This window comes from Citrus sinensis, chromosome 6 (genome assembly GCF_022201045.2).
Source record: "Citrus sinensis cultivar Valencia sweet orange chromosome 6, DVS_A1.0, whole genome shotgun sequence".
NCBI classification, from domain to species: Eukaryota; Viridiplantae; Streptophyta; class Magnoliopsida; order Sapindales; family Rutaceae; genus Citrus; species Citrus sinensis.
Window position 1 is genome coordinate 23269895 of NC_068561.1, and position 22826 is coordinate 23292720.

General features: G+C 35.8%; 6 protein-coding genes and 1 long non-coding RNA gene across 13 annotated transcripts; 3 read left to right on the forward strand and 4 right to left on the reverse strand.

Annotated features, from left to right (window-relative positions):
• Positions 1 to 138: 138 nt before the first annotated feature.
• On the forward strand, positions 139 to 5821 carry LOC102610602 (uncharacterized). 3 transcript variants are annotated; one of them, XM_006482089.4, is made up of 13 exons: positions 139 to 192; positions 224 to 371; positions 448 to 530; positions 777 to 894; positions 1801 to 1930; positions 2345 to 2568; positions 2675 to 2767; positions 2842 to 2913; positions 3653 to 3685; positions 3929 to 4060; positions 4318 to 4374; positions 5141 to 5236; positions 5344 to 5821. In XM_006482089.4, exons 2-13 carry the CDS (start codon positions 276 to 278, stop codon positions 5374 to 5376), a joined length of 1167 nt encoding a protein of 388 aa, XP_006482152.1. In that variant the 5' UTR covers positions 139 to 192; positions 224 to 275; the 3' UTR covers positions 5377 to 5821. The 3 variants fall into 3 exon arrangements, with proteins under 3 accessions (XP_006482152.1, XP_006482151.1, XP_052299612.1); XM_006482088.4 differs by lacking the exon at positions 139 to 192 and having other exon boundaries at positions 199 to 371; XM_052443652.1 differs by lacking the exons at positions 139 to 192; positions 5141 to 5236; positions 5344 to 5821 and adding an exon at positions 4597 to 5131 and having other exon boundaries at positions 199 to 371.
• A 503-nt stretch (positions 5822 to 6324) lies between these two features.
• On the forward strand, positions 6325 to 7921 carry LOC102612798 (uncharacterized). 3 transcript variants are annotated; one of them, XM_006485361.4, is made up of 3 exons: positions 6325 to 6493; positions 6599 to 6675; positions 7032 to 7921. In XM_006485361.4, exons 1-3 carry the CDS (start codon positions 6402 to 6404, stop codon positions 7820 to 7822), a joined length of 960 nt encoding a protein of 319 aa, XP_006485424.1. In that variant the 5' UTR covers positions 6325 to 6401; the 3' UTR covers positions 7823 to 7921. The 3 variants fall into 3 exon arrangements, with proteins under 3 accessions (XP_006485424.1, XP_006485425.1, XP_006485426.1); XM_006485362.4 differs by having other exon boundaries at positions 6599 to 6651; XM_006485363.4 differs by lacking the exons at positions 6325 to 6493; positions 6599 to 6675 and adding an exon at positions 6682 to 6797.
• Positions 7922 to 8171: 250 nt separating this feature from the next.
• LOC127903145 (uncharacterized) lies at positions 8172 to 8609 on the reverse strand. The gene is made up of 2 exons (XR_008055861.1): positions 8506 to 8609; positions 8172 to 8394 (listed from the first exon to the last, which is right to left on the reverse strand). It is a non-coding gene; the product is annotated as an uncharacterized LOC127903145 (long non-coding RNA).
• A 333-nt stretch (positions 8610 to 8942) lies between these two features.
• LOC102626414 (beta-glucosidase 44-like) lies at positions 8943 to 11167 on the reverse strand. Of its 3 annotated transcripts, none has more exons than XM_052443584.1 (7): positions 10888 to 11167; positions 10623 to 10757; positions 10362 to 10519; positions 10023 to 10271; positions 9817 to 9932; positions 9510 to 9727; positions 8943 to 9434 (listed from the first exon to the last, which is right to left on the reverse strand). In XM_052443584.1, exons 1-7 carry the CDS (start codon positions 11156 to 11158, stop codon positions 9025 to 9027), a joined length of 1557 nt encoding a protein of 518 aa, XP_052299544.1. In that variant the 5' UTR covers positions 11159 to 11167; the 3' UTR covers positions 8943 to 9024. The 3 variants fall into 3 exon arrangements, with proteins under 3 accessions (XP_052299544.1, XP_006482389.1, XP_052299545.1); XM_006482326.2 differs by having other exon boundaries at positions 10023 to 10275; positions 10360 to 10519; XM_052443585.1 differs by lacking the exon at positions 10362 to 10519 and having other exon boundaries at positions 10023 to 10238; positions 10663 to 10757.
• Positions 11168 to 14325: 3158 nt separating this feature from the next.
• LOC107177555 (uncharacterized) lies at positions 14326 to 15389 on the reverse strand. The gene is made up of 3 exons (XM_015531484.1): positions 15354 to 15389; positions 15169 to 15232; positions 14326 to 14960 (listed from the first exon to the last, which is right to left on the reverse strand). The coding sequence occupies exons 1-3, from the start codon at positions 15387 to 15389 to the stop codon at positions 14326 to 14328; spliced, it is 735 nt and encodes a 244-aa protein (XP_015386970.1).
• A 711-nt stretch (positions 15390 to 16100) lies between these two features.
• LOC102626707 (beta-glucosidase 44-like) lies at positions 16101 to 18316 on the reverse strand. The gene is made up of 7 exons (XM_025100122.2): positions 18046 to 18316; positions 17781 to 17915; positions 17518 to 17677; positions 17181 to 17433; positions 16975 to 17090; positions 16668 to 16885; positions 16101 to 16592 (listed from the first exon to the last, which is right to left on the reverse strand). The coding sequence occupies exons 1-7, from the start codon at positions 18314 to 18316 to the stop codon at positions 16183 to 16185; spliced, it is 1563 nt and encodes a 520-aa protein (XP_024955890.1). The 3' UTR covers positions 16101 to 16182.
• Positions 18317 to 19525: 1209 nt separating this feature from the next.
• On the forward strand, positions 19526 to 21876 carry LOC102627000 (beta-glucosidase 44-like). Its single transcript, XM_025100123.2, has 9 exons — positions 19526 to 19796; positions 19885 to 19943; positions 20031 to 20106; positions 20203 to 20362; positions 20456 to 20708; positions 20801 to 20916; positions 20982 to 21199; positions 21283 to 21417; positions 21523 to 21876. The coding sequence occupies exons 1-9, from the start codon at positions 19526 to 19528 to the stop codon at positions 21795 to 21797; spliced, it is 1563 nt and encodes a 520-aa protein (XP_024955891.1). The 3' UTR covers positions 21798 to 21876.
• The last annotated feature ends 950 nt before the right edge of the window (positions 21877 to 22826 follow it).

The following is a 22826-nucleotide window of genomic DNA, read 5'->3' on the forward strand; positions in this document are numbered from 1 at the left end:
TAAAATGATACAAAAATTTTATCTGTTCATTACTCTTTTATTTGATCAATAGGGCAAATCCCAAGTCAAATGGACTATTTTTTTTTACCTACAATTAAAAAAAAAAGGTTAAAATTTCATTAACTCAAATTAAATATTGTAATTTTAACGAACCACGGTTGCAACAAAGAGGCTTCTGGACTCCACAGACCACGCTCAGCAAACAAAACAAACACTTAGAAAGCTCTCGAGCCAAGCTCTGAAATTTACTAATTTCATAGAAAAGGGGGGAAAAAATGGACCCAGAAGCGGCATTAGAGCTCGTAAAGCATGGAGCCACGCTTCTCCTTCTCGATGTTCCTCAATACACCCTTTTCGGCATTGACACCCAGGTAACAAAATTTCACAACTTTAAAGTTTTAGGTACTAAAGTTTCTCTGTTTTTCAATAAATTTCTATTACTTGCAGATGTTTTCAGTGGGGCCTTCTTTTAAGGGTATCAAGATGATTCCTCCTGGAGTTCATTTTGTGTTCTACAGCTCATCAAGCAGGTTAGGATTTTTCTCATTAATTGTTGTCACTGATTTTAGCATTGGCTAAGTTTTCAAAAGATTTCTTGATTATGCATGTCAAGCATCTCAGAGTCCATGGATTATTTTTTGACAAACAAATCTCTGGAGAATCTACTGAAGAATTTTTTTCTTGCAAAAATCTTCTGTTTCCTAGTAATATGTTTATGACGTTTTCTGCCTTTTTTTGTTTTTGTATCAATATCTTATGCTTCCTTTTGGATGCAGAGATGGTAAGGAGTTTTCTCCAATCATTGGCTTCTTCATCGATGCTGGCCCTTCAGAGGTGATTGTTCGTAAGTGGGATCAACAAGAGGAACGCTTGGTCAAAGTATCAGAAGAGGAGGTTTGTTTATGTAATTAATACATACTATGTAAAATGAGTTTTGCCTAAGGATTGCCTATCCAATAGAGCGAAATTGTTAACATCAAGCCCCATAAAATCTTTAAAGCTTGTGTCATACTAGATGTAATTGTCCTGAGCTTCACTCTGCCACAATTAAGTGGCAAGAGTCCAATTCTAATAGGCAAGTGCAAACCTTCACCGTTCTATGACTCTTCATGGTTTTCAAATTTTGTTTGCAGGGATTAGATATGCAACGAAAAAACTTTAGGTTCGGTTATAACATTAATGATGGGAGAATACTAATCTCCTTGAGTTAATTTTCTTCATGTACTATCTAGTTGAGGCACTTTTGAGAATTAAGTGACGTGACCTCAATTTGGCAGACAAGTTTTGTTCCCACTTGTTGTTTTACTCATATTTCTTAAGACAGACGGGAGTCTTAGTCAACCTGGAATTGTCTCTAAATAACATAATTTGTAATTATTCATATTGACATTTTTGTCTCTTGTTATATTTTGAAATGTGATTTAGCTTAAGGTAGGGTATTATGGATAAATGACATGCTTCAAGACTCAAAGAAGAGCTGTAATACTTTTATCAGTTGAGCTAAGGTCAGCTGAAACTGAAACAAAGTGATATCACATTTTTATAATTTGGCCTGTCTTGGCTCTAGATTCTTATTGGCTTGGAATACGTTCAGGGAAATTAATCACTAATCTTTAAATATAAGCTTGTCCATGCCTGCATCCGACTTGTCTTTCTATCACATCATTAGTCAGATCTTGGTCCAATTCCCATCCAGTGTTCATAGATGTTGTTCATATTTCCTATTTTAATTGTTTCTTAATTTTGATTATTTGTTCCATAATTCAATTTTGTTTCTGTGTTCTTTTCATAAACTTTAAGGAAGCAAGATATACTCAAGCAGTATGTAGTTTGGAGTTTGATAAACAGCTTGGTCCTTATACTCTCAGCCAGTATGGAGAATGGAAACGGTTGTCTTCTTATATTACAAAGAGCATTATTGAACGGATTGGTATGTTCTACTTTTCATATGCACAACCTAGTTGACATTACCAGATGCCTTTTCACATTCTTATGGCCTTTGCAGCATGGTTTATGTTTAATGACTTGATGCCATTAACGCTATATGCATTTTCTGTAATTTCCATATTCTTTTCCGTCTTCTGCTTGTTGGCTTTAGTTTCTCATCTGAATATCAGATGCCTAATCTGCTTTAATAGTTCGATCCAGTTGATATGTCTAAGCTTTGTTATTAGAATCTTCATCTGCATTTATGTTGTAGTGTTTGTTTTATCCCTTGGGTCTGGCCATGATTGATGTAGAGGAATTGTTCCACTGAATGGTTGAAGAAATGTGAATAATTATTGTTTGTATCTGCTGTAGTCAATTGTGCACATCATTTTCATTCATTTGGTTGCACTTGCAGAACCCATTGGAGGAGAAATAACTGTCACAGCTGAATCTGGAATGATGAAAAACACTCCAAAATCAACAATGGAAAGAGCTCTGGATGAGCAACTAAAGACTAGTAAGTTCACAGCAAGCGTTGACAGTAGTCAAAAGAAAGGTTGTTACTACACATCAATACCCCGAGTTGTTAAGTGCAGAGGAATGCAGGGGGAAGAACTCACTTCTCTGAATCTTGACAAGGCAAGCATCAACATATATGGCTTTTAAATCATTACCATTCCTTGACAGAAACTCTGGATTATTGAATATGCTGATTTTGGGTATATGATTTTATTATTCTGTTCAGACAGAGTTACTAGAGAGCTTAATAACAAAGAATTATGGAGGTTCTGAAGACACGCTTCTCGGGGAGCTGCAATTTGCGTTCATAGCATTTTTGGTAAGCACATGACTAAAATACATTTTGATATGTTTAATATTGTCAGATTTTTGTGACACCTGAGAATCATGCAGATGGGGCAGTCCCTTGAAGCGTTCCTGCAGTGGAAGTCTTTGGTTAGCCTTTTATTTGGTTGCTCTGAAGCAGTAAGTATTGATTTGTTCCCCTGCATTCCGCTGGCCTATCAACTCCTGTATTTGTGAGATTGTAGTCTGCCCTTTTGGGTTCTTTTCACCTGGATGCCATTGAGATTTTGAGTGGAAAAAGAAAATTGTTCCAGTCCGGAATTTTTTTTGTTTCTTCAGTTTAATCTGTATTCTACAGTTTCTCTACTTAGTATTTTCTTTCAAAAATGCATCCCATCAAACAGCTTTCTCTACAAATTTCTGGTTTCATACTTTCACATTGAAATTCGACTGAATAAAAAGAACTATAGCTGTAGTTATCGACTAAGAATTTGCTGCTTTTCTTCTCAACCCTTTATCAATTCAACTTCTTACATACTAATCAGGAGAAGAGTAACTCCAGAATTGGGCATTGAATAACCATTGTTAAACAAATTTGGCACTACCTCTTGAAGAGACTGAACTTCATGAAAACTTAAAACCAAGAAACTGACAATTCTTATAGATACTATAGATTCATGTTCTCTTCGAAAAGAACCTCTTGACATCTGGATGTAGAGTCCTAGTGTTCTGCGTTCAAATATAATAGACTGATTCTCTAACTATGGCATTGATGCAGCATGGTAGCATTCCTAGGATGACTGTACTTCGAAAATTCTAATTCTAATTTTCCATCCTTCCCTGTGATAATTTTGAACCTTGATTTGGCTTGTTATTTCACTTTTCTTACATGCTCAGTTCAAATTTTTACTTTTTGCAGCCTCTCCATACGAGGAGTCAGCTATTCACGATGGTAATATTCTGCATTAATAATCATTTGTTAAGTTTTTTTGTGGCTTATTAAGGGAGGCAGTGTTTGTTAGGATGCGAATATTTGTGGAAATGTAGTAAGCAAGTAAAATCAACTTTATGATCTTAACTTCGGTTTCATTTTGGGTCCCTATGCAAGTTAATAGGCCTCCCTATTGTACCCATATCATAGTTCCAGACCACGCACTTTAACTTATTAAGGTAACGTTCTCCATTCTTGTCACAGTTCATTAAGGTCATCTACTATCAACTGAAATATGGACTTCAAAAAGATCGAAATGGTACAGAGACAGGAGCATCAGCACTATTAGATGATTCGTGGCTGTCTGCTGATAGTTTTTTGCACCATCTTTGCAAGGTAATTAAAACTGTTAGGTGCTTTATTGTGCTTCAATATGAATGTACTTCTTTGCATGAGTGTGTTGCTATACTGAAATTTTGGCATTGGTTATCTTCTTGTTATATTCTAAGGTTTCAGTGCTGTAGTAATTGTTGGTGAACTCAGTGAACTTGAAATTGATGAGACCAGTGAATGCTATGTCATCTTAAGTTGCATTTATTTTTTGTATATTTCCGTGACGTGGCATATTAATTAACTGTAAAATTAAATTGCAGGATTTCTTTGCGTTGATACAAGATGCTTCTGTTGTTGATGGAGATCTTCTAACATGGGTAAGTGCAAAGCACCTGTGTCACCTTTAAACTTCTTATAGTTGTTCTGAACGAAAACTGTACTGCAAAATACTCAAATAACTCAGCCATCTCAGCATTTTTATCTGAACATGTGTAATCAATCTTTCCTGATTCTTCATTGACTTTCTTGAAAGTTATATTTTGTGCACCTGCCACACCTGGATTCTGAAATTCTCTAATAACCTTCCCCCTTGCCATTAGTTTGGATATTGACTTCTTAAAGAAGCCGATGAGTCCCATCACCTCTTGTTTTTGATGATATCTGAAAGGAATGAGATGGCCTCAGACATTTCTTAATGCGAGAAAGTTTCCAGGTTTACTTTTCTTATCTACTTCCATTCTAACTGACAAGTACCTGGAGTGAGCTGGTCGGGTTGCTTGCATCAGGTTACTACCATATATGTTTTCCCGAAACAATCACAAGGGCTAATAAATTGCACATTGTTGTGCTAGTATTAGTAGCTCAGAATTAAATTCTAGAATGCGATGATGTTTTGCTTTATTATATTTGTGTTGGACATGTTATTCTTTATAAGGATAATCATTTACTAGCCGCCAATCTTTATTGCTCTGTATCCAATTGTCTGAGAACTTGAGAATCTCCACTGGTGTGCCATCCTTAAAAATTTTCACCTTGAACTACGAAGATTTTAATTTTTTTAATGAACAGTCTTTATTGTAATTTCTAACTAGATAATTTGAGTGCAAAGTCCTAAAATATTTTAAGTCATTTCACCCTTTGCAGACAAGGAAACTCAGAGAGCTGCTTGAGAACAGTCTGGGATGGGAATTTCAGCAGAGCAGTGCTATTGATGGAATGTACTTTGAGGAGAATGATGAGGTCAGTATCCCTCCCTATCAAATTCTTCTGTTTGCCTGTTACACGCATGTGTGGACACATTTACCCATGGACAAAAAAACTCACTCATTTTTTTGCAACATGTGCAGTATGCTCCCGTGGTTGAGATGTTGGATGAGTAAAGTTGTGTTGAAGTTGCTTCAGTTCATACCATCAGCGCGTGGGCTATCTCTACCACATCATCTATATTCAACAGTTTGTTCACCTAGCAATGGGAAGAAAAATAGTTGATGAATATTAGAGAAGGCTCTTAGCTAGCATTTTCATTCTCACCACTGTTCGCTTCTCTAGAGCTATCGGTTATTGTTCAAATGATGTGATTGCCCCTTGATCTGTCATTAATCTTGTATCATCCTCTTCTGATTGGTGGGATGGTCTTGAGGATGTATGTGCAACTTCAGAAGAAAGTCGACTGGTGGATGTAGACTGATCAGGCAAAGCTAAATGTGTCGTGTGGATGCCTGCGATATTTTCATATTTCGCTTTGTAAATTAATCATGGAATTGACTTGAGACTTAAGTCTCTCCCCAAATAAGGTGTGTGTTTATATATATAGAAATTTTTTAATCTCGGATTTTAAAATGTAAGAAAATTTGAGAAAGTTTTGAAACTGCACATATTTTGCTTTATAAATTAATCATGGAATTGACTTGAGACTAAAGTGTCTCCTTAAATAAAGTGAGTGTATAAAAAATTTTTAATTTAAGATTTTAAAGTGCGGGGAAATTTGAAGATATATATATATATATAGATATATATATATATATATATTCTAGCTTTAGATCATTTCAAATTGATTGTTTCTTGGTTTTTGTTTGATTAAAGTTCCTAAACTACTATAAAAGGCAACAGTATTTTATGATTTAATACACTATGAAAAATGATAAAATAAATATAAAAGCCATTGATCTTCACAGATTAAAAAAAACCTAATTCATTCGGTTTTATGTGGCGGAGGCCATGACGTGGAAATGATAAGTTTACAGAGGTTATTTCGTAAGTGTATAATTCTGAGGGGGTGGTACGAAAATTTACTAAATGATAAAATGTCATTACAGACCCTTCTCTTTCCTAAAATCTCTTTTGGCCTTTGGGTGATTACCGTTTAAGGAATGGTTATTTGCTAAAGAGAAGTTTGGCATTCTAAATGATGGCCTGGACGGTGCGTTCCCGCCTTTCCCACTTTCCGTCACTCTTCAGAACCGCAAAATCTCAATCACCGCCAACACTTGCAAGGAGGTAAGTCTCTTCCTTTCACTACGCATATTGGTTGCTTTAGAGCTGTGGTTTTAGTTCTAAATTTCGTTGACAACTTCTAAAGGTACTTTTTGTTTCACCTGTCAGAATAGAATCTCTCTCTGATTCCGTTGCTGGCAGCTCAGGAAATCATATTCTTGGTGGGTTTGGCTCAAATTTTCTCGGTTAGTAAAAAACCTGTTAAGAGGTTTTTGATGGTGATGGAAGCTTTTTTTGTATTACAGTCTTGGTATTTGTAGAAAGTCCTCAATGAATGCATTCACTGAATCTTTCTGTGAAATTTCCTGTGAATATTTGATAAAGCTTTCATCTTTTATGCTTGGTATGCATTACAGTATCTTACAAGATAAGCATCCTCTGATTGGACTCATGACTTGAGGACTATTATCATTTGTCAGTGGGATTTTAGAGTTATCTATTTATGCTTGCAGCATGGATTTACTTGCTGTACATATGTATTTGGTCGTTCATCTTTGAGTTATATGCACATGTTATGTACATATATTTGATTGTTTTGTAGTATCTCGGTCATATGCTCGTAATGGACGCAAACATTATGATCTGTTTGGCGATGCAAGACCAGGTGATAAGAATTTTAGGGACACTTGGAAGAAAGAGATTGACGAAGAGGATTGTGTGTGGACAGGAAGTGAAGATGAGAGTGACTCTGAGAAGGGTCAAAGTCGTCTAGAAAAGGAGATCAGGAAAGTCAGACAGAAGGCAAAGGAGCACTCAGACCTAATTGATGCTGATGACAGTGATGAGTTACACAGCGTGTGGTCTGGAAGTGATGAGGAGAAAACTCTCTGGACTGGCAGTGAAGGTGATGATGATGATGATATACCTACAGAACCCTACCCAAATGAAGCTAGTGACAAGTATATTGATAAATTATTTGAGTTTGAGGAGAAACCTAAATATCGAACTATCTCGGAACTTCTGAAAGCTGAAAACGAACCAGAAGAGTTGTCCCCTGGAAAGCAAGCCAGGAAACTTGCAGTTGAGAATGCCTTGAAGAAATTAAAGAAAGGGCCAGATGGGCGCTACACCAATGTGTGGGAAGTCATGAGTGATATAGACATCTTAATAGGAGCATTTGAAAATATTGTCTCTGGACCAGAGTATGAGGAGCTTAGAAAGGGTGGGCCAAAGAAATTGAATATGCAGTTTTTCAAAGATATACAGGCACGTATGAGAGATCCAAACTATAAATTCTCACCTGAGTTGAAGTTGAAACCGAAGAGCAAATTAGTTCCAAGAAAGAAATGGCAGAAGACACAATCCAGACGAAGGAAAGCACAAAGGCGCTAAGAATTTTTTTTTTTTTTTTCACCTCGTGTACTATGATAGTTAAAACAAGTTAGTTTTTCCATGAGTAATGAAAGCATAACACATTTGTTTTTTGTTTCATTCTTCTCTATAATTTTTATGTCATAGTTCTTTATGTTGTCTTTATCCAATTATTATCATTTAATTTATATTATTCATGCTAGCTGTGGCTGAGATAGAATCCATTAATATGTTTACCACCTTTTGTCCAAGTATGTTAGAATTTGCTACGTATTAAATCTTTGAACTTTCGGTTGTAATGACTTTCATTGTTTCTCAGCTCTGTGTGGGCAATTTATTTCCTCGGGTCGTATGCATATACAAAATTAACTGCAAGAATATATGTGCTGTCAATAGATTGTGGGAATCGTCATTTTCAGTTTGGAGGATCTTAAACTAACAGGAGTGTTTTAAAATCAAATTAAATCTTCACGTTTTGTTTGTCTTCAGCTGTCTGCCGCTCAGAACGTTTGGCCTTGCAGCTACTTCATTATCCTTCAGCGCGCAAGTTATATGTGGGCAGCAACTAAACAAATTGCTCACAACATAATTGCCTGCACATACAAAGACGTACTGCATGAAGATTGGAGAGAGAAATGAAGTGTTAAAAGTGCAGCTAATTTTGACTTTGGCTCATATAATTGACATGAAGGGGCGGCATGCACCTGTTCTTGTTATGCAGAAAGTGTTGCCAGTTGCCACATGCTGGTTGCTACGGCCGGTTAGATTTGTTGCTTCTCTGAGACTCTGACATCAATATATATATATATATTTGGCTAACATGTCCTTTAAAATGAAGTTAAAGATTAAAAAAACTTCGGTTTCAATTTAAACAACATCCTTTTTTTTTTCCCATTGTCATAAAGGTTGTAAATTTTACATGTGTCATTACTTTATAGTTTCGCAGTAACTTAGAAAAAAAAATGAAATTTCAATCAAAGTTTATTGATTAAAATTAGACTAGATTAACTTTTTAAAGATTCGCAAATTCGGGAATGATTGAGTCTAATATTATGGATAAATCAAGAAAAGAAATTATCTTATTAATATCAACTCGAAAGAAAGACAAACAATTATTTACGAAGAGTTGCTTGATGTTGCTTAAATCCTAATGCCTAACTTATTACACTTGAAAAAAATACGAAAACCCACAATGATCCTCAAGTCTAAGAAAATATTGCTAGTTACTGGTCCCGTTGCAGCAGCTGCTTAAACCAGTACGCAGACATTTTCGGAGTCCTCTTAAGGGTGTCGAAATCAACATAAGTGATGCCGAATCTCGAACTGTATCCTAATAACCATTCAAAATTATCAAGCAATGACCAGGCAAAGTACCCAGTTACATTTGCTCCATCATCAGCAGCCTTCTTCAACTGGCTTATATAATCTCGGTAGTAATTTACTCTTGTGGTGTCGTGTAATAAGTGGTTCACTGTGTAATTGCTCGGATCATCCATGCCGTTTTCGGACAGCATTACAATGGGGTTGCCATAGCGCTCTTTCACATACATCAAAGCATTATACAAACCCCAAGGAACAATGTAAAGCCACCCAGAATTTGCCCTTGGACCAATTGGTACTCCATTACGGTCATCTGCAATATCAGATAATTAATTAATAGAGAAATAAGTAAATTCAAAGCCGATAAGCATATATGGAGAGGGCTTACAAGCATAACCAGCATCCCAATCGTTCGCGTAACTGGAGATGTTAGACTTGGGCCAAGGAGGGTCAAACATGTAGTAACTGGTGTATTGGTTCACACCCAGATAATCAAATGAACCCTGCACCATCAAAACTTCTTCTGGTGTAAATTTTGGAAGTCTGTCCCCCACATTTTCTTGCATTGTTCTTGGATATTCGCCGTATGTGAGAGGGTGTAAGAACCTGTACATTTTAATTTTGCATACATTTTTCACATTAACGGACTAAATCAAATTGGTGATTTCAACTCATGACGAGAATAGGATTTATACCATCCAATGTGGAAATCTCTTGCCCTTTGAGCTGCCAAGTTGTCGGCTTTTGATCTAGTATGAGGTTCATACCAAACAAAGTCCAACAGAATTCCAATTTTCCCTTTTTGTGTTTCCTGCACAAGTTAAACATTCATTTTCAATCAATCAATCTTTTTGAGAAGTAAATTAAGCTAACTTTCACATTAAAACGGCAAACATCTTACTTGATATTTTTCACGATATCTTTGCACAGCTGCTGCATGAGCTAGAATCATATTATGGGCAGCAATATATGGCTCTGTTCCTGAGTTTCCATCTGTACAGTTGTTAACTTCTTTGCTACATCTTGATGGAGGATTACTGCCGTCGTCAAATCCAAGTGCAGCAATGACTCTTGGTTCGTTAAATGTGTACCAATTTTTAACTCTATCACCAAATGTCTTGAAGCAGAAGTCCGCATAATCCGCATAGTCCTTTCTGGAAGATTAATAGAATATCCATCGCGACAGACAATTAATTCATAGAATTAATATTGTGAAGGTAAAAGGAGTAACAACTTACACGACTTGGCAGTCGAGCAATCCGCCGTATTTTTCTTGAAGGGCTAATGGCATGTCATAGTGGTACAGATTTGCATATGGAGTAATCCCTTGCTCAAGCATGTAGTCGATCAATCTATTGTAATAATCAACTCCCTTCTGATTCACTGTCCCTGTTCCCTCTGTAAAAATTTAGAAAATTTTTTACATCGATACATTATTTCACTAATATATGAGGGATAAAAGAAAATGGAAAAAAGAAAAAAAGCGATAACATCAACATACCTGGGAAGATTCTTGACCATGAAATAGAGAACCGATATGCATCAAAGTTGAGATTTTTCATTAAATCTATATCTTCCTTGTATCGATGATACTGATCAACAGTAACATCAGCAGTAGCATTGTTGGCGATGTGTCCTACAATTCAATCAGAGAATGCAAGAAAGCAAATTGAGGACACAACACTAAGATATTAAGAAACAAATACTGCAACCAAAAACATGAAAATAAAAAGTTAATTAGAAAAGTTATGTAGTTAGTTAGTTACCTGGTGTGTGAGCATAGACATCCCAAATGCAGGGCCCTCTGCCATCTTTGTCAGCCATTCCTTCAACTTGATACGCGGATGTTGCCGTCCCAAACACAAATCCTTCCGGAAAACTTTTTCTGCTCAACCCGCCTGTGTCAAATCCGTCGTTACATGCTATGCGTGCATTTTCGGAATCGTATCCTTCAATGCAATTTATCCTTCTGGAATGTGCAAAGTTGCACACAAGGAACAATATGAGAGCATTGAGTACATAAGCCTTCTTCGTCATGCCGTTTGATTTTAGCTTGATGAAAACTGAAAAGGATTTGTTATGATGAAAGTACCATGTGTTGTTAGTCTATATATAGGAATTAATTGGATAAGGTCTAAGATTATATTTGAGTAAGTTTGAAAGATTTACTATGGACCTGTTAAAATGAGTGCGGACTTTGTCATTTCAGAATCATTTTGAATCTTGAAAGGATAATGTAGTTAACCATTTAATCCATATTCACACTTTTTATGGTGAATGTGGTTAAATGATTGGTGAAATTAAAGAAAGGGCCAGATGGGCGCTAAACCGATGCGTGGGAAGTCATGAGTGATATAGATATCTTAATAGGAGCATTTGAAAATATTGTCTCCGGACCAGAGCATGAGGAGCTTAGAAAGGGTGGGCCAAAGAAATTGAATATGCATTTTTCGAAGATACACCAGCACGTATGGGAGATCCAAACTGTAATTTCTCACCTGAGTTAAAGTTGAAACCGAAGAGCAAAGTGGTTCCAAGAAAGAAATGGCAGAGTGCACAGTCCAGACGAAGGAAAGCACAAAAGCGCTAAGATCTTTTTCACTAATGTCCTTTGATAGTTAAAACAAGTTACTTTTTTCATGAGTAACAAAAGCATGTTATATTTGTTCTTTGTTTCATTTTTTTTTTAATTATCATAATTCTTTTATGTTGTCTTTATCAAGTATTATCATGTAATGTATATTATTCAAGTTAGCTATGTGGCACGCAGTGGCGGTGCCAGAAATTAAACTTAGCTGGGGCTAAGTTTAAATAATATTGTAATTTTAAAAAGTTCAATAAATAACAAGTATCAAAAATAAAAATTCACTAATATATTCAATATATTTATAATTGATCTCGACGTGTTTTCATATGTTAAAAACGTTAAAAAATAAATTTATCATCAAGAATACAAAATAATTTTTTTTTTCTACATGTGTAATAATAACATTACTCAATTATTAATCTCTAGTTCGATTTCACAAACGATTTTTCACAAAATTCATAGTTGAAAATGTCTTTTACTACTGTAGTTATGACAACTAGTAAATTCAATGCTAATGTTATCAATAAGCAAATTAATGAATACAATTTATCTTTTTTAGTATCAACTATTTTTCTTATTAGCCTATCAATCTCTTTCAATTTTGAAAATTTGTTATTAGAAGCCACCTATGTAATGTAAACATCAAATTAAATTTTAAATATCATAAAATTCATTGAAGAAAAATCATTTTGATAAATTCAATAAGATAAAATAATTTCTTTTTTTTTGTGCGAGGAGAGTTAGCGTGCAACGAATCTCAAAATAACAATTTCTTTGTGGGTTGAAAGTTAAACATAAATACTTAATATTTTGATTATTTTTTAATTTTAATAGTGACTTTTATGGTAAATGAGGTAAATATTAAATTAAATTTGTAAAATTTGAAAAGTCAAGCCCCCTAGTCCCAACGTGGCACCTCCTATGGTGTCACGGATGAGTGTTTGCGCAGCAAACCCATGCGGCACTTAGACAACCTTTACCAAATGTTGCTAAGTAAACTTTGAACTTCTCGACTAGTTAAACCTAGAGGTTTTTGAAAAGCTAGAGAGAAAAGAGAGCAATGGAGCCGAATAAGGAAACTTGTATTGCTTACAAAAGAGATTACAAGCGAGCTTACAAGTGTTTGAGTTGTTTGCTCTAAGCTTGTTACTCAAATGCTAAATGGCATGCCCTATGTATAGGGGAGGCTTGCCAAGCTCTAGAGATTCTAGAGAATTCTACCACATGCCTAGAATTTTAGATATTTACATAAGCTAAAAATGTGTGGAGCATTCTAAATTATTTACAAACTCAAATGTGCTAGAGTTGCCTCGAACTTTCCGGAATCGGGCCAAGCTAGCACTCTTGGCCTTGTCTTGGGCTCTTGGCCTGGAATTGTGGGCAATTGGGCTATTAACTTGGGCGGTCCGCAACATATGGCTGAGATAGAATCCATTAATATGTTTACTACCTTTTCCAAATGTGTTAGAATTTGATACATATTAAGTCTTTAGAGCTTGTTTCGATTGTAATGACTTTCATTGTTTCTCTGCTCTGTATGGGTAATTTTTTTTCCTCCAAGTTGTATTGACGCCAGACACAATAGATGAGAAAACACAACGTCACACATCCAAAAAATCACAAGCTCACCTGCTCAGCAAACAACAAAAGGATACAAAAAAAATAAAAATTCACCACCTAAAGTTGTTAAGCTAAGGATACATGGCTTAAAATACTCATCACTCAATGGAATCCATCAAAGAGATACAGAGTTTGATAATAACTCAAAATTCATCTAATTCCCAAAATTAATCTCTATCTTTGGTTTACAACTACATAAGCTTAAATAACTTTCTTGGAAGAATCCTCCAAGCATAGATATACTACAAAGAAACCTTTCAAATGACTTGACTTCAAAGACCAACATTAAAGCTAGACATTAATAAAACATTGGTATGCTTAAAACACAGCAAAGAGCATTAAAAAAAGTCCAAGTCCCGAAATATTCTTCTTGACTCAAAACTGAACAGCCTGCACTTAACTGATCATAACTTGTTGTAGAAAGCTCCAAATTTAGATTAGCCATACATCATTTCCAATGATGTATGGCTCGAAATTTAATTCGATTTCATGTAGTACAGTTTAATTCCTAAAAATGCCCCTTCTGTGCAGAATTTCTGCTCACTTGATTAAAGTAAGAACTTGACCTGCACTTGATATAACTTGATTACCAAATATTTCAAACGCCCCTGTGTGCTGTGTTATGTATATCAATACAAAATTAACTGCAAGAAATATATGTGCTGTCAATAGACTGTGGGAAGCGTCATTTTCAGTTTGGAGGATCTTAATTGAAATTGTCACGTTCTCTTTGTCTCCGGCTGTCTGCCGCCCAGAACATTCTGGCCTTGCAGCTACATGATTATCCTTCATTTCACATGGGATATAAAGTTCAAAAGGGGGAAAATATCTAAAACAAAAAGGAAATAGAATTCACAAGTGATAGTTTGACTCTTGAACTAAACTTTTGTGGAACATTGCCTATTGTGAAGCTATACTCAATTGTTCTCTCTCTTTCTAAACCCGGAATTTTATTTTTATTTTTATTTTTTCCGGATGCACAAATATTTCTTCCTGCTCAATACAAGGATGGTGGAATCAAACTGAAGCCGAACTCGTTGTATTGAGGGATTGGGTTCATCATCTGGGGTCGATGTGCGTTAGCATGCATCATCTCCATAGATGGATGTCTATACTGATACCATGGAGTTTCATTTTCATAGCCTGTCCTCCTTTCATAAAAGTCTTGAAAACCACAAAAGTTCTGGTCTCGTGGGCCAATAAAATTTGCACCATTGCCAGGGACCATCATGGAACTCATGTCAACCTCTGCATCAGGTTTGTCTTTATAGTCTCCTACATAGTTATTTTCATTTGTTGCTACCATCGAATTCTCATCATTCTCACTTCTCACAGCTGCCATTTCCACATTCTGGCTGAGATGGTTACTAAGACCCCACTGATCTTGTACATCATTGCCTAAGGACTGGGGAAACATGTAGTGAGTTTTGGGGGCATTCATGCCGTTGATTCTGTTACCGTCATCTATGATGAAATTGCCTTTTCCTTGGTTAAGTATCTGATAGTAACTTGGAGACAAAAGCTCCACATATTTGCCTGACCTCACCAACTTTTTGATCAAAATAGCTGAGTCTACATTGCCTGAAACTATGACCACCTGATTTTCTGCATCTATGTGCACCGAATAAACACCTGTAACCAATTGAAAGAGAAAGAAACATCACTACTAAGAAAATAAATGCTAAACATGCTTATATGAAACGTGCTTTTGAGCAAAAACCTCTTTGGAAGAACACAAGGAAGTACTTAAAAGAACATAATCCTTATCAGGTGATTTTCTTGCATTATAATAAAAAATTGACAACAGAATGGAAAAAGGTTATTGTGCCTTCTATTTTACGGAGAAGTTTCTTCACCTTCTGCTGGCAGCCTTGACAGTGAATGTGCACTTTGAGAACATGCCTCTGTAAAGCCAAACCAATACAGGATAAAATTTTTTTATCAGTGTTGAGATAAAACAAAATTTCAGAGTACGTGGACTGAAAAAAAAAAATGAAGTATGAAAAGAACCAAAAGGGCAGAGACCTGGATCTGCAGGAACTCAACGCCATTTCTTGACATTTTGAAGCTTGCTTGATCAGTGTTGATACAATAGAAGATTGTGAAGTGTGTCAACTGATAAAAGTGCTCAGTGCACAAGCTATATGTGGGCAGCAACTAACAAATTGCTCACAACATAATTGCCTGCACATACTAAGACGTGTACTGCATGAAGATTGGAGGGAGAAATGAAGTGTTAAAAGTGCAACTAATTTTGACTTTGGCTCACAGAATTGACATGCAGAGGCTGCATGTGCCTGTTCTTGTTATGCAGAGAGTGTTGCCAGTTGCCACATGCTGGTTGCTACGGCCGGTTAGATTTTTTGCTTCTCTGACATAAATTTTTTTTTTTCTGCTGAAATGTCCTTTAAAATCCAAGTTAAAGATAAAAAAATCTTGATTTCAATTTAAGCAACACGATCTTTTTTTTTTTTTTCCCCCATTGTCATAAAGGTTGTAAATTTTACATGCGTCATTACTTTATAGTTTCCCGGTAATTTAGGGGGAAAAAAAGAAATTTAAATCAAAGTTTATGTACATTCGTTATAAACTGTCTAAATAATAATGATTAAACTTAAACTAGATTAACTTTTTTTAAAGATTCGCAAATTCGGGAATGATTGGGTCTTACATTACTGATCAATCAAGAAAAGAAGTTATCTTCCTAATATCAGCTTGAAAGAAAGACAACCATCAGGAACAATTATTTACGAAGAGTTGCTTGATGTTGCTTAAATCCTAATGCCTAACTTATTACACTTGAAAAAAATACGAAAACCCACAATGATCCTCAAGTCTAAGAAAATATTGCTAGTTACTGGTCCCGTTGCAGCAGCTGCTTAAACCAGTACGCAGACATTTTCGGAGTCCTCTTAAGGGTGTCGAAATCAACATAAGTGATGCCGAATCTCGAACTGTATCCTAATAACCATTCAAAATTATCAAGCAATGACCAGGCAAAGTACCCAGTTACATTTGCTCCATCATCAGCAGCCTTCTTCAACTGGCTTATATAATCTCGGTAGTAATTTACTCTTGTGGTGTCGTGTAATAAGTGGTTCACTGTGTAATTGCTCGGATCATCCATGCCGTTTTCGGACAGCATTACAATGGGGTTGCCATAGCGCTCTTTCACATACATCAAAGCATTATACAAACCCCAAGGAACAATGTAAAGCCACCCAGAATTTGCCCTTGGACCAATTGGTACTCCATTACGGTCATCTGCAATATCAGATAATTAATTAATAGAGAAATAAGTAAATTCAAAGCCGATAAGCATATATGGAGAGGGCTTACAAGCATAACCAGCATCCCAATCGTTCGCGTAACTGGAGATGTTAGACTTGGGCCAAGGAGGGTCAAACATGTAGTAACTGGTGTATTGGTTCACACCCAGATAATCAAATGAACCCTGCACCATCAAAACTTCTTCTGGTGTAAATTTTGGAAGTCTGTCCCCCACATTTTCTTGCATTGTTCTTGGATATTCGCCGTATGTGAGAGGGTGTAAGAACCTGTACATTTTAATTTTGCATACATTTTTCACATTAACGGACTAAATCAAATTGGTGATTTCAACTCATGACGAGAATAGGATTTATACCATCCAATGTGGAAATCTCTTGCCCTTTGAGCTGCCAAGTTGTCGGCTTTTGATCTAGTATGAGGTTCATACCAAACAAAGTCCAACAGAATTCCAATTTTCCCTTTTTGTGTTTCCTGCACAAGTTAAACATTCATTTTCAATCAATCAATCTTTTTGAGAAGTAAATTAAGCTAACTTTCACATTAAAACGGCAAACATCTTACTTGATATTTTTCACGATATCTTTGCACAGCTGCTGCATGAGCTAGAATCATATTATGGGCAGCAATATATGGCTCTGTTCCTGAGTTTCCATCTGTACAGTTGTTAACTTCTTTGCTACATCTTGATGGAGGATTACTGCCGTCGTCAAATCCAAGTGCAGCAATGACTCTTGGTTCGTTAAATGTGTACCAATTTTTAACTCTATCACCAAATGTCTTGAAGCAGAAGTCCGCATAATCCGCATAGTCCTTTCTGGAAGATTAATAGAATATCCATCGCGACAGACAATTAATTCATAGAATTAATATTGTGAAGGTAAAAGGAGTAACAACTTACACGACTTGGCAGTCGAGCAATCCGCCGTATTTTTCTTGAAGGGCTAATGGCATGTCATAGTGGTACAGATTTGCATATGGAGTAATCCCTTGCTCAAGCATGTAGTCGATCAATCTATTGTAATAATCAACTCCCTTCTGATTCACTGTCCCTGTTCCCTCTGTAAAAATTTAGAAAATTTTTTACATCGATACATTATTTCACTAATATATGAGGGATAAAAGAAAATGGAAAAAAGAAAAAAAGCGATAACATCAACATACCTGGGAAGATTCTTGACCATGAAATAGAGAACCGATATGCATCAAAGTTGAGATTTTTCATTAAATCTATATCTTCCTTGTATCGATGATACTGATCAACAGTAACATCAGCAGTAGCATTGTTGGCGATGTGTCCTACAATTCAATCAGAGAATGCAAGAAAGCAAATTGAGGACACAACACTAAGATATTAAGAAACAAATACTGCAACCAAAAACATGAAAATAAAAAGTTAATTAGAAAAGTTATGTAGTTAGTTAGTTACCTGGTGTGTGAGCATAGACATCCCAAATGCAGGGCCCTCTGCCATCTTTGTCAGCCATTCCTTCAACTTGATACGCGGATGTTGCCGTCCCAAACACAAATCCTTCCGGAAAACTTTTTCTGCTCAACCCGCCTGTGTCAAATCCGTCGTTACATGCTATGCGTGCATTTTCGGAATCGTATCCTTCAATGCAATTTATCCTTCTGGAATGTGCAAAGTTGCACAGAAGGAACAATATGAGCGCATTGAGAACATAAGCCTTTTTCGCCATGCCGTTTGATTTTAGCTTGATGAAAACTGAAAAGGATTTGTGAGTCTATATATAGGAATTAATTGGATAAGGTCTGAGATTTTATTTGAATAATTTTGAAAGATTTACTATCGACCAGTTAAAATGAGGGTGGACTGTCATTTCAGAATCATTACGAATCTTGAAAAGATAATGTAGTTAACTATTTAATCCGCATTGACACTTTTTATGGTGAATGTGGTTAAATGGTTGGTAGATAGGCCAAATTTGAACCTTTTGCTTTTAGAAAGGAAAAAAAAATCCGAATGGATGAGGATTAGGGTAAAAAAATGGCAAGGTACAAATGGATGAGGAAATGATTAGGAACTAATACTAATAATATGTCAAATTCGCACCATCTACTTAGAGAATAGAATCTATGCATTTCTTAACTCTGCTTAGCCAGCTTTAAAGAGCACCTGTGAGTATAGTTTATATTATTATATAATTTTAGTCAACCACAAATCAAATTCATATATTTATGGTGTATTTTATTAGACGGGAATCGGATATAAAATGAGCAGAGGATCTTGATGATGGCAGCAATTTTTTGGCATCGTGCTATCACACAAGCCTCTAGTCAGACAAAACCAGAATCATTGTTAAAATTTATAGGCTGCTACTTTATATAGATCGAGATAACATAAATCTAAATTTTCAGCTTATTTTGATTTCAAATGGCAGTCCGCACCACAGTATGCCTTCACTTATTCTGCTGAAACTATGGTTGTGGTCTGAGTCCTTCGGACCACTTAATTTCTCGCACGAATTTTAGATTAGTTTAATCTTTGGACTTATTTTTCAGTGCTTTATTTGCATTTACAAAACCTCAATTAACTTAAAAACTGCTGGATTATCTTTTTATTTATGTAATTTTCAATTAGTTTCTTTTATCCTTCCTATGCTAGAAATTGTGGGAAATCGGCCAAAGAGAGAGAGAGAGAGAGAGAAAAAAATGATTTAAATTCACTATGATATATTTTATTATTGATTTAAATGTAACCATAGTATCTCATAAAGATACAGAATGATTTGATTCTACTATGATTTTAACAACCAACTCAAGGAGAATAATTCAAAATAAAATCTAAACTTATCCAAATCAATTAAAATTAATAATCTCAGAGGCTTATTCAAATGACTCCCTATATAAACCTATAACAAAGTGAGGACTTTCATCAAGCCAAAAGAATGAAGAAGAAGGCTTATGCACTCCGTGCTCTCGTAGTGTTCCTTGTGTGCAACTTTGCACATTCAGCAAAGATAGCCTGCATTGAAGGATACGACACCGAAAATGCACGCATAGCTTGTAACGATGGATTTGACACAGCTGGGTTGACCAGAAAATCTTTTCCAGATGGATTTGTGTTTGGCACGGCAACTTCTGCATATCAAGTTGAAGGAATGGCTAACAAAGATGGCAGAGGACCTTGCATTTGGGATGTTTATGTTCACACCCCAGGTAACCATGTATAAAGCTTAGTTATATTTTCATATCTATATATATCTATCTTAGTATTTTGAGTTTAATTTCCCTTTTTTTTTTATAGGAAACATTGCCAACAATGCTACTGCTGATGTTACTGTTGACCAGTATCATCGATACAAGGTATTGCTCAAGGACTTTTCTCGATGATTTCTTTCGACAAAGTTATTTCACTGAAAACTGTTTATACCTTCTCATTTTGTTATACAGGAGGACATTGATTTAATGAAAAAGCTAAACTTTGATGCATATCGGTTTTCTATTTCATGGTCCAGGATCTTCCCACGTAAGTGTTACATTTGTCATTAATATTTTTTTTTTCTATTTGCCCCACATATATGCTAGTGAATTTTAATTAATATTTGAATTTATTATTTTTCAGAAGGAGCAGGAAGAGTGAATTGGAAGGGTGTTGCTTATTACAATAGATTGATTGACTACATGCTTGAACAAGGTATCACTCCGTATGCAAATTTGTATCATTATGACATGCCACTAGCTCTTCACGAAAGATACGGTGGATTGCTCGGTCGCCAAGTTGTGTAAGTTGTTTTCTTAATTTTTGTCCGCAATGCTAATTCCGTCAATTCTCCATACATCATAATCAATGACACAAAAATATTCAAATCTTTCAGTAAGGACTACGCCGATTTTGCGGAATTTTGCTTCAAGACATTTGGTGATAGGGTTAAGAATTGGTACACATTTAATGAACCAAGGGTCATTGCAGCACTTGGATTCGACAGTGGCATTAATCCTCCATCAAGGTGTAGCAAAGAAGTTAATAACTGTACAGAGGGAGACTCAGGAACGGAGCCATATACTGCAGCTCATAATATGATTCTTTCTCACGCTTCAGCAGTCCAAAGATATCGCGAAAATTACCAAGTTAGATGTTTGTTTATCTGTCAGTTGTTTTGAATTTGCCTTCACTACCACTCAAACAAAATTAATTGACGGAGAATTTAAACTTGCTACAGCAAGCACAAAAAGGGAAAATTGGAATCTTGTTGGACTTTGTTTGGTATGAGCCTCATTCAAGATCAAAGGCTGACAACTATGCGGCCCAAAGAGCAAGAGATTTCCATATTGGATGGTAAATCCTATTCTCTGTTTTACTGAAATTGGTAAGGTGTCTTACATTGGAAAAAAAATGTACAGGTTCTTACACCCTCTTACATATGGTGAATATCCAAGAACCATGCAAGAAAATGTTGGGGAAAGGCTTCCCAAATTTACTCCAGAAGAAGTCGCAATGGTGAAGGGTTCATATGATTATTTGGGTGTGAACCAGTATACCAGTTACTACATGTTTGATCCTCCTTGGCCTCAGTCCAACATTTCCAGCTACGCGAACGATTGGGATGTTGGTTATGCTTGTAAGTCCCTCTTGCCAAATATGTTGGTTATGGCTTTGAATTTACTTATTTCTCTATTGATTAATTATGATGTGATATTGCAGATGATCGTAATGGAGTACCAATTGGTCGGAGGGCAAACTCCGGATGGCTTTACATTGTACCTTGGGGTTTGTACAATGCTTTGATGTATGTGAAAGAACGCTACGGCAACCCAACTGTAATGCTGTCAGAAAATGGTAAACCTAATTATCATCAGCTGAAAATTAATTCCATCCATATCATTAATGTGCCAGTGGCCTCGGGAATCTGATGTTGTTCATTTCTCGCGATGATTTATGCAGGAATGGATGATCCAAGCAATTACACACTTACACACTTGTTACATGACACCACGAGAATAAATTACTACAGGGACTATATAAGCCAACTGAAGAAAGCTATTGACGATGGAGCAAATGTTACTGGCTACTTTGCTTGGTCGCTGCTCGACAATTTTGAATGGTTGCTAGGATACACTGCGAGGTTTGGCATCACTTACGTTGATTTTGACACTCTTCAGAGGATTCCAAAGATGTCTGCGTACTGGTTTAAGCAATTACTGCAAAGGGATCAGTGACAACATTTTCTTAGGCTGCTAGGCTTTTCTAGTGCTTTGGTACTTTCAGGTGTGTAGGCATAATAAATCAGGCTTTAGGTTTAAGCATCCTCAAGTTTTCGTAAATAAGTGTTGTTTATGTTTTTGTGGTTTTCACGCAGATGTATAATCAATAATATAACTTCTTTCCTTTTCCGTCAGTCTCTTCTTTATTGATGGTTGGTTTACTACATTTTGATTTCAGTGTTCGTTACGGTAAATTAAACACAACATGAGAAGGAATTTTATTGATGGGACTTTTGGTAAATAACAGCCCTTCAATTAATGTTGATCTTTGGTCAATGAAATTCCCCATTTGGACCCATATCTGGGACGGTGCTGCTTCGGCTCTGCGTACAAATCTTTTCGCTCCCATTTAGTTGGTGAAGAATAAACAATTCAAATATCTTCCTTTTTCAATTGGAATTTCAATGACATTTATTTTTTTCCTTTAACTGTTATATGATACTGTGAGCCTTTCAATTTAGTGGACAATTTTTTATAAGTAAACAGTTTTAAAAAGGCATCAAGTCTTTGGATATGAATTTCTTTTCTAATCACCAAAGGTTATTCCAAACCAAGGGTGGTGCCCCCATAATCAATTCCCCTTTTTGGGCATAATATAATAGTGTACATAAATTACTTATTTATGATTACTTAGCGGCGACATGCGGCAACTTGAACTAATTGGCCAAATCGATTTTGACGCATATGTGGCCAATTTGATTGCATTTGATCGGATAAAGATCGGAATGGTTAATAATTTTAAAGCTTATCAACTTGATGTAGTAACTATAAAGTATCAGGGAAATGTTGGGATAAGGTTAATATTTAAAATAGTTTTGTTAAAAGGCTTTTAATTCATCATTTTAATAATGTAAACGACGTCATTCCATTAAAACTAAAGCCAGAAGTTGCGGAAATGTCACTGAAAATTGGAAACTGTGTCTGCCATGCATTAGGGGGTTAGGGCCCGATAATTTGTTTGAACATCTTTGTTTTTCTTTCTGA

Bases quoted from the DNA above. Each gene is read 5' to 3' on its own strand.
- LOC102610602 (XM_006482089.4), top strand. From the start codon at position 276: ATGGACCCAGAAGCGGCATTAGAGCTCGTAAAGCATGGAGCCACGCTT. The intron at 3,686-3,928 runs GTAATATTCTGC...TTCTTGTCACAG, and splicing joins GGAGTCAGCTATTCACGATG to TTCATTAAGGTCATCTACTA. The intron at 4,375-5,140 runs GTAAGTGCAAAG...CACCCTTTGCAG, and splicing joins ATGGAGATCTTCTAACATGG to ACAAGGAAACTCAGAGAGCT.
- LOC102627000 (XM_025100123.2), top strand. From the start codon at position 19,526: ATGAAGAAGAAGGCTTATGCACTCCGTGCTCTCGTAGTGTTCCTTGTG. The intron at 19,944-20,030 runs GTATTGCTCAAG...TTTGTTATACAG, and splicing joins ACCAGTATCATCGATACAAG to GAGGACATTGATTTAATGAA. The intron at 21,200-21,282 runs GTAAGTCCCTCT...GTGATATTGCAG, and splicing joins TTGGGATGTTGGTTATGCTT to ATGATCGTAATGGAGTACCA.
- LOC102626707 (XM_025100122.2), bottom strand. From the start codon at position 18,316: ATGGCGAAAAAGGCTTATGTTCTCAATGCGCTCATATTGTTCCTTCTG. The intron at 17,916-18,045 runs GTAACTAACTAA...ATTGAATTGTAG, and splicing joins TGTCTATGCTCACACACCAG to GACACATCGCCAACAATGCT. The intron at 16,593-16,667 runs GTAAGCCCTCTC...CTGATATTGCAG, and splicing joins TTGGGATGCTGGTTATGCTT to ATGACCGTAATGGAGTACCA.
- LOC102626414 (XM_006482326.2), bottom strand. From the start codon at position 11,158: ATGACGAAGAAGGCTTATGTACTCAATGCTCTCATATTGTTCCTTGTG. The intron at 10,276-10,359 runs GTAAGTTGTTAC...TTAATCTTCCAG, and splicing joins TTGCTCGACTGCCAAGTCGT to AAAGGACTATGCGGATTATG. The intron at 9,933-10,022 runs GTAAGATGTTTG...TAACTTGTGCAG, and splicing joins GATATCGTGAAAAATATCAA to GAAACACAAAAAGGGAAAAT.
- LOC107177555 (XM_015531484.1), bottom strand. From the start codon at position 15,389: ATGTCAAGAAATGGCGTTGAGTTCCTGCAGATCCAG. The intron at 15,233-15,353 runs GTCTCTGCCCTT...TTGGCTTTACAG, and splicing joins TTGAGTTCCTGCAGATCCAG to AGGCATGTTCTCAAAGTGCA. The intron at 14,961-15,168 runs GTAAAATAGAAG...AATTGGTTACAG, and splicing joins GAAGGTGAAGAAACTTCTCC to GTGTTTATTCGGTGCACATA.
- LOC102612798 (XM_006485361.4), top strand. From the start codon at position 6,402: ATGATGGCCTGGACGGTGCGTTCCCGCCTTTCCCACTTTCCGTCACTC. The intron at 6,494-6,598 runs GTAAGTCTCTTC...TTCACCTGTCAG, and splicing joins CCGCCAACACTTGCAAGGAG to AATAGAATCTCTCTCTGATT. The intron at 6,676-7,031 runs GTTAGTAAAAAA...ATTGTTTTGTAG, and splicing joins GTTTGGCTCAAATTTTCTCG to TATCTCGGTCATATGCTCGT.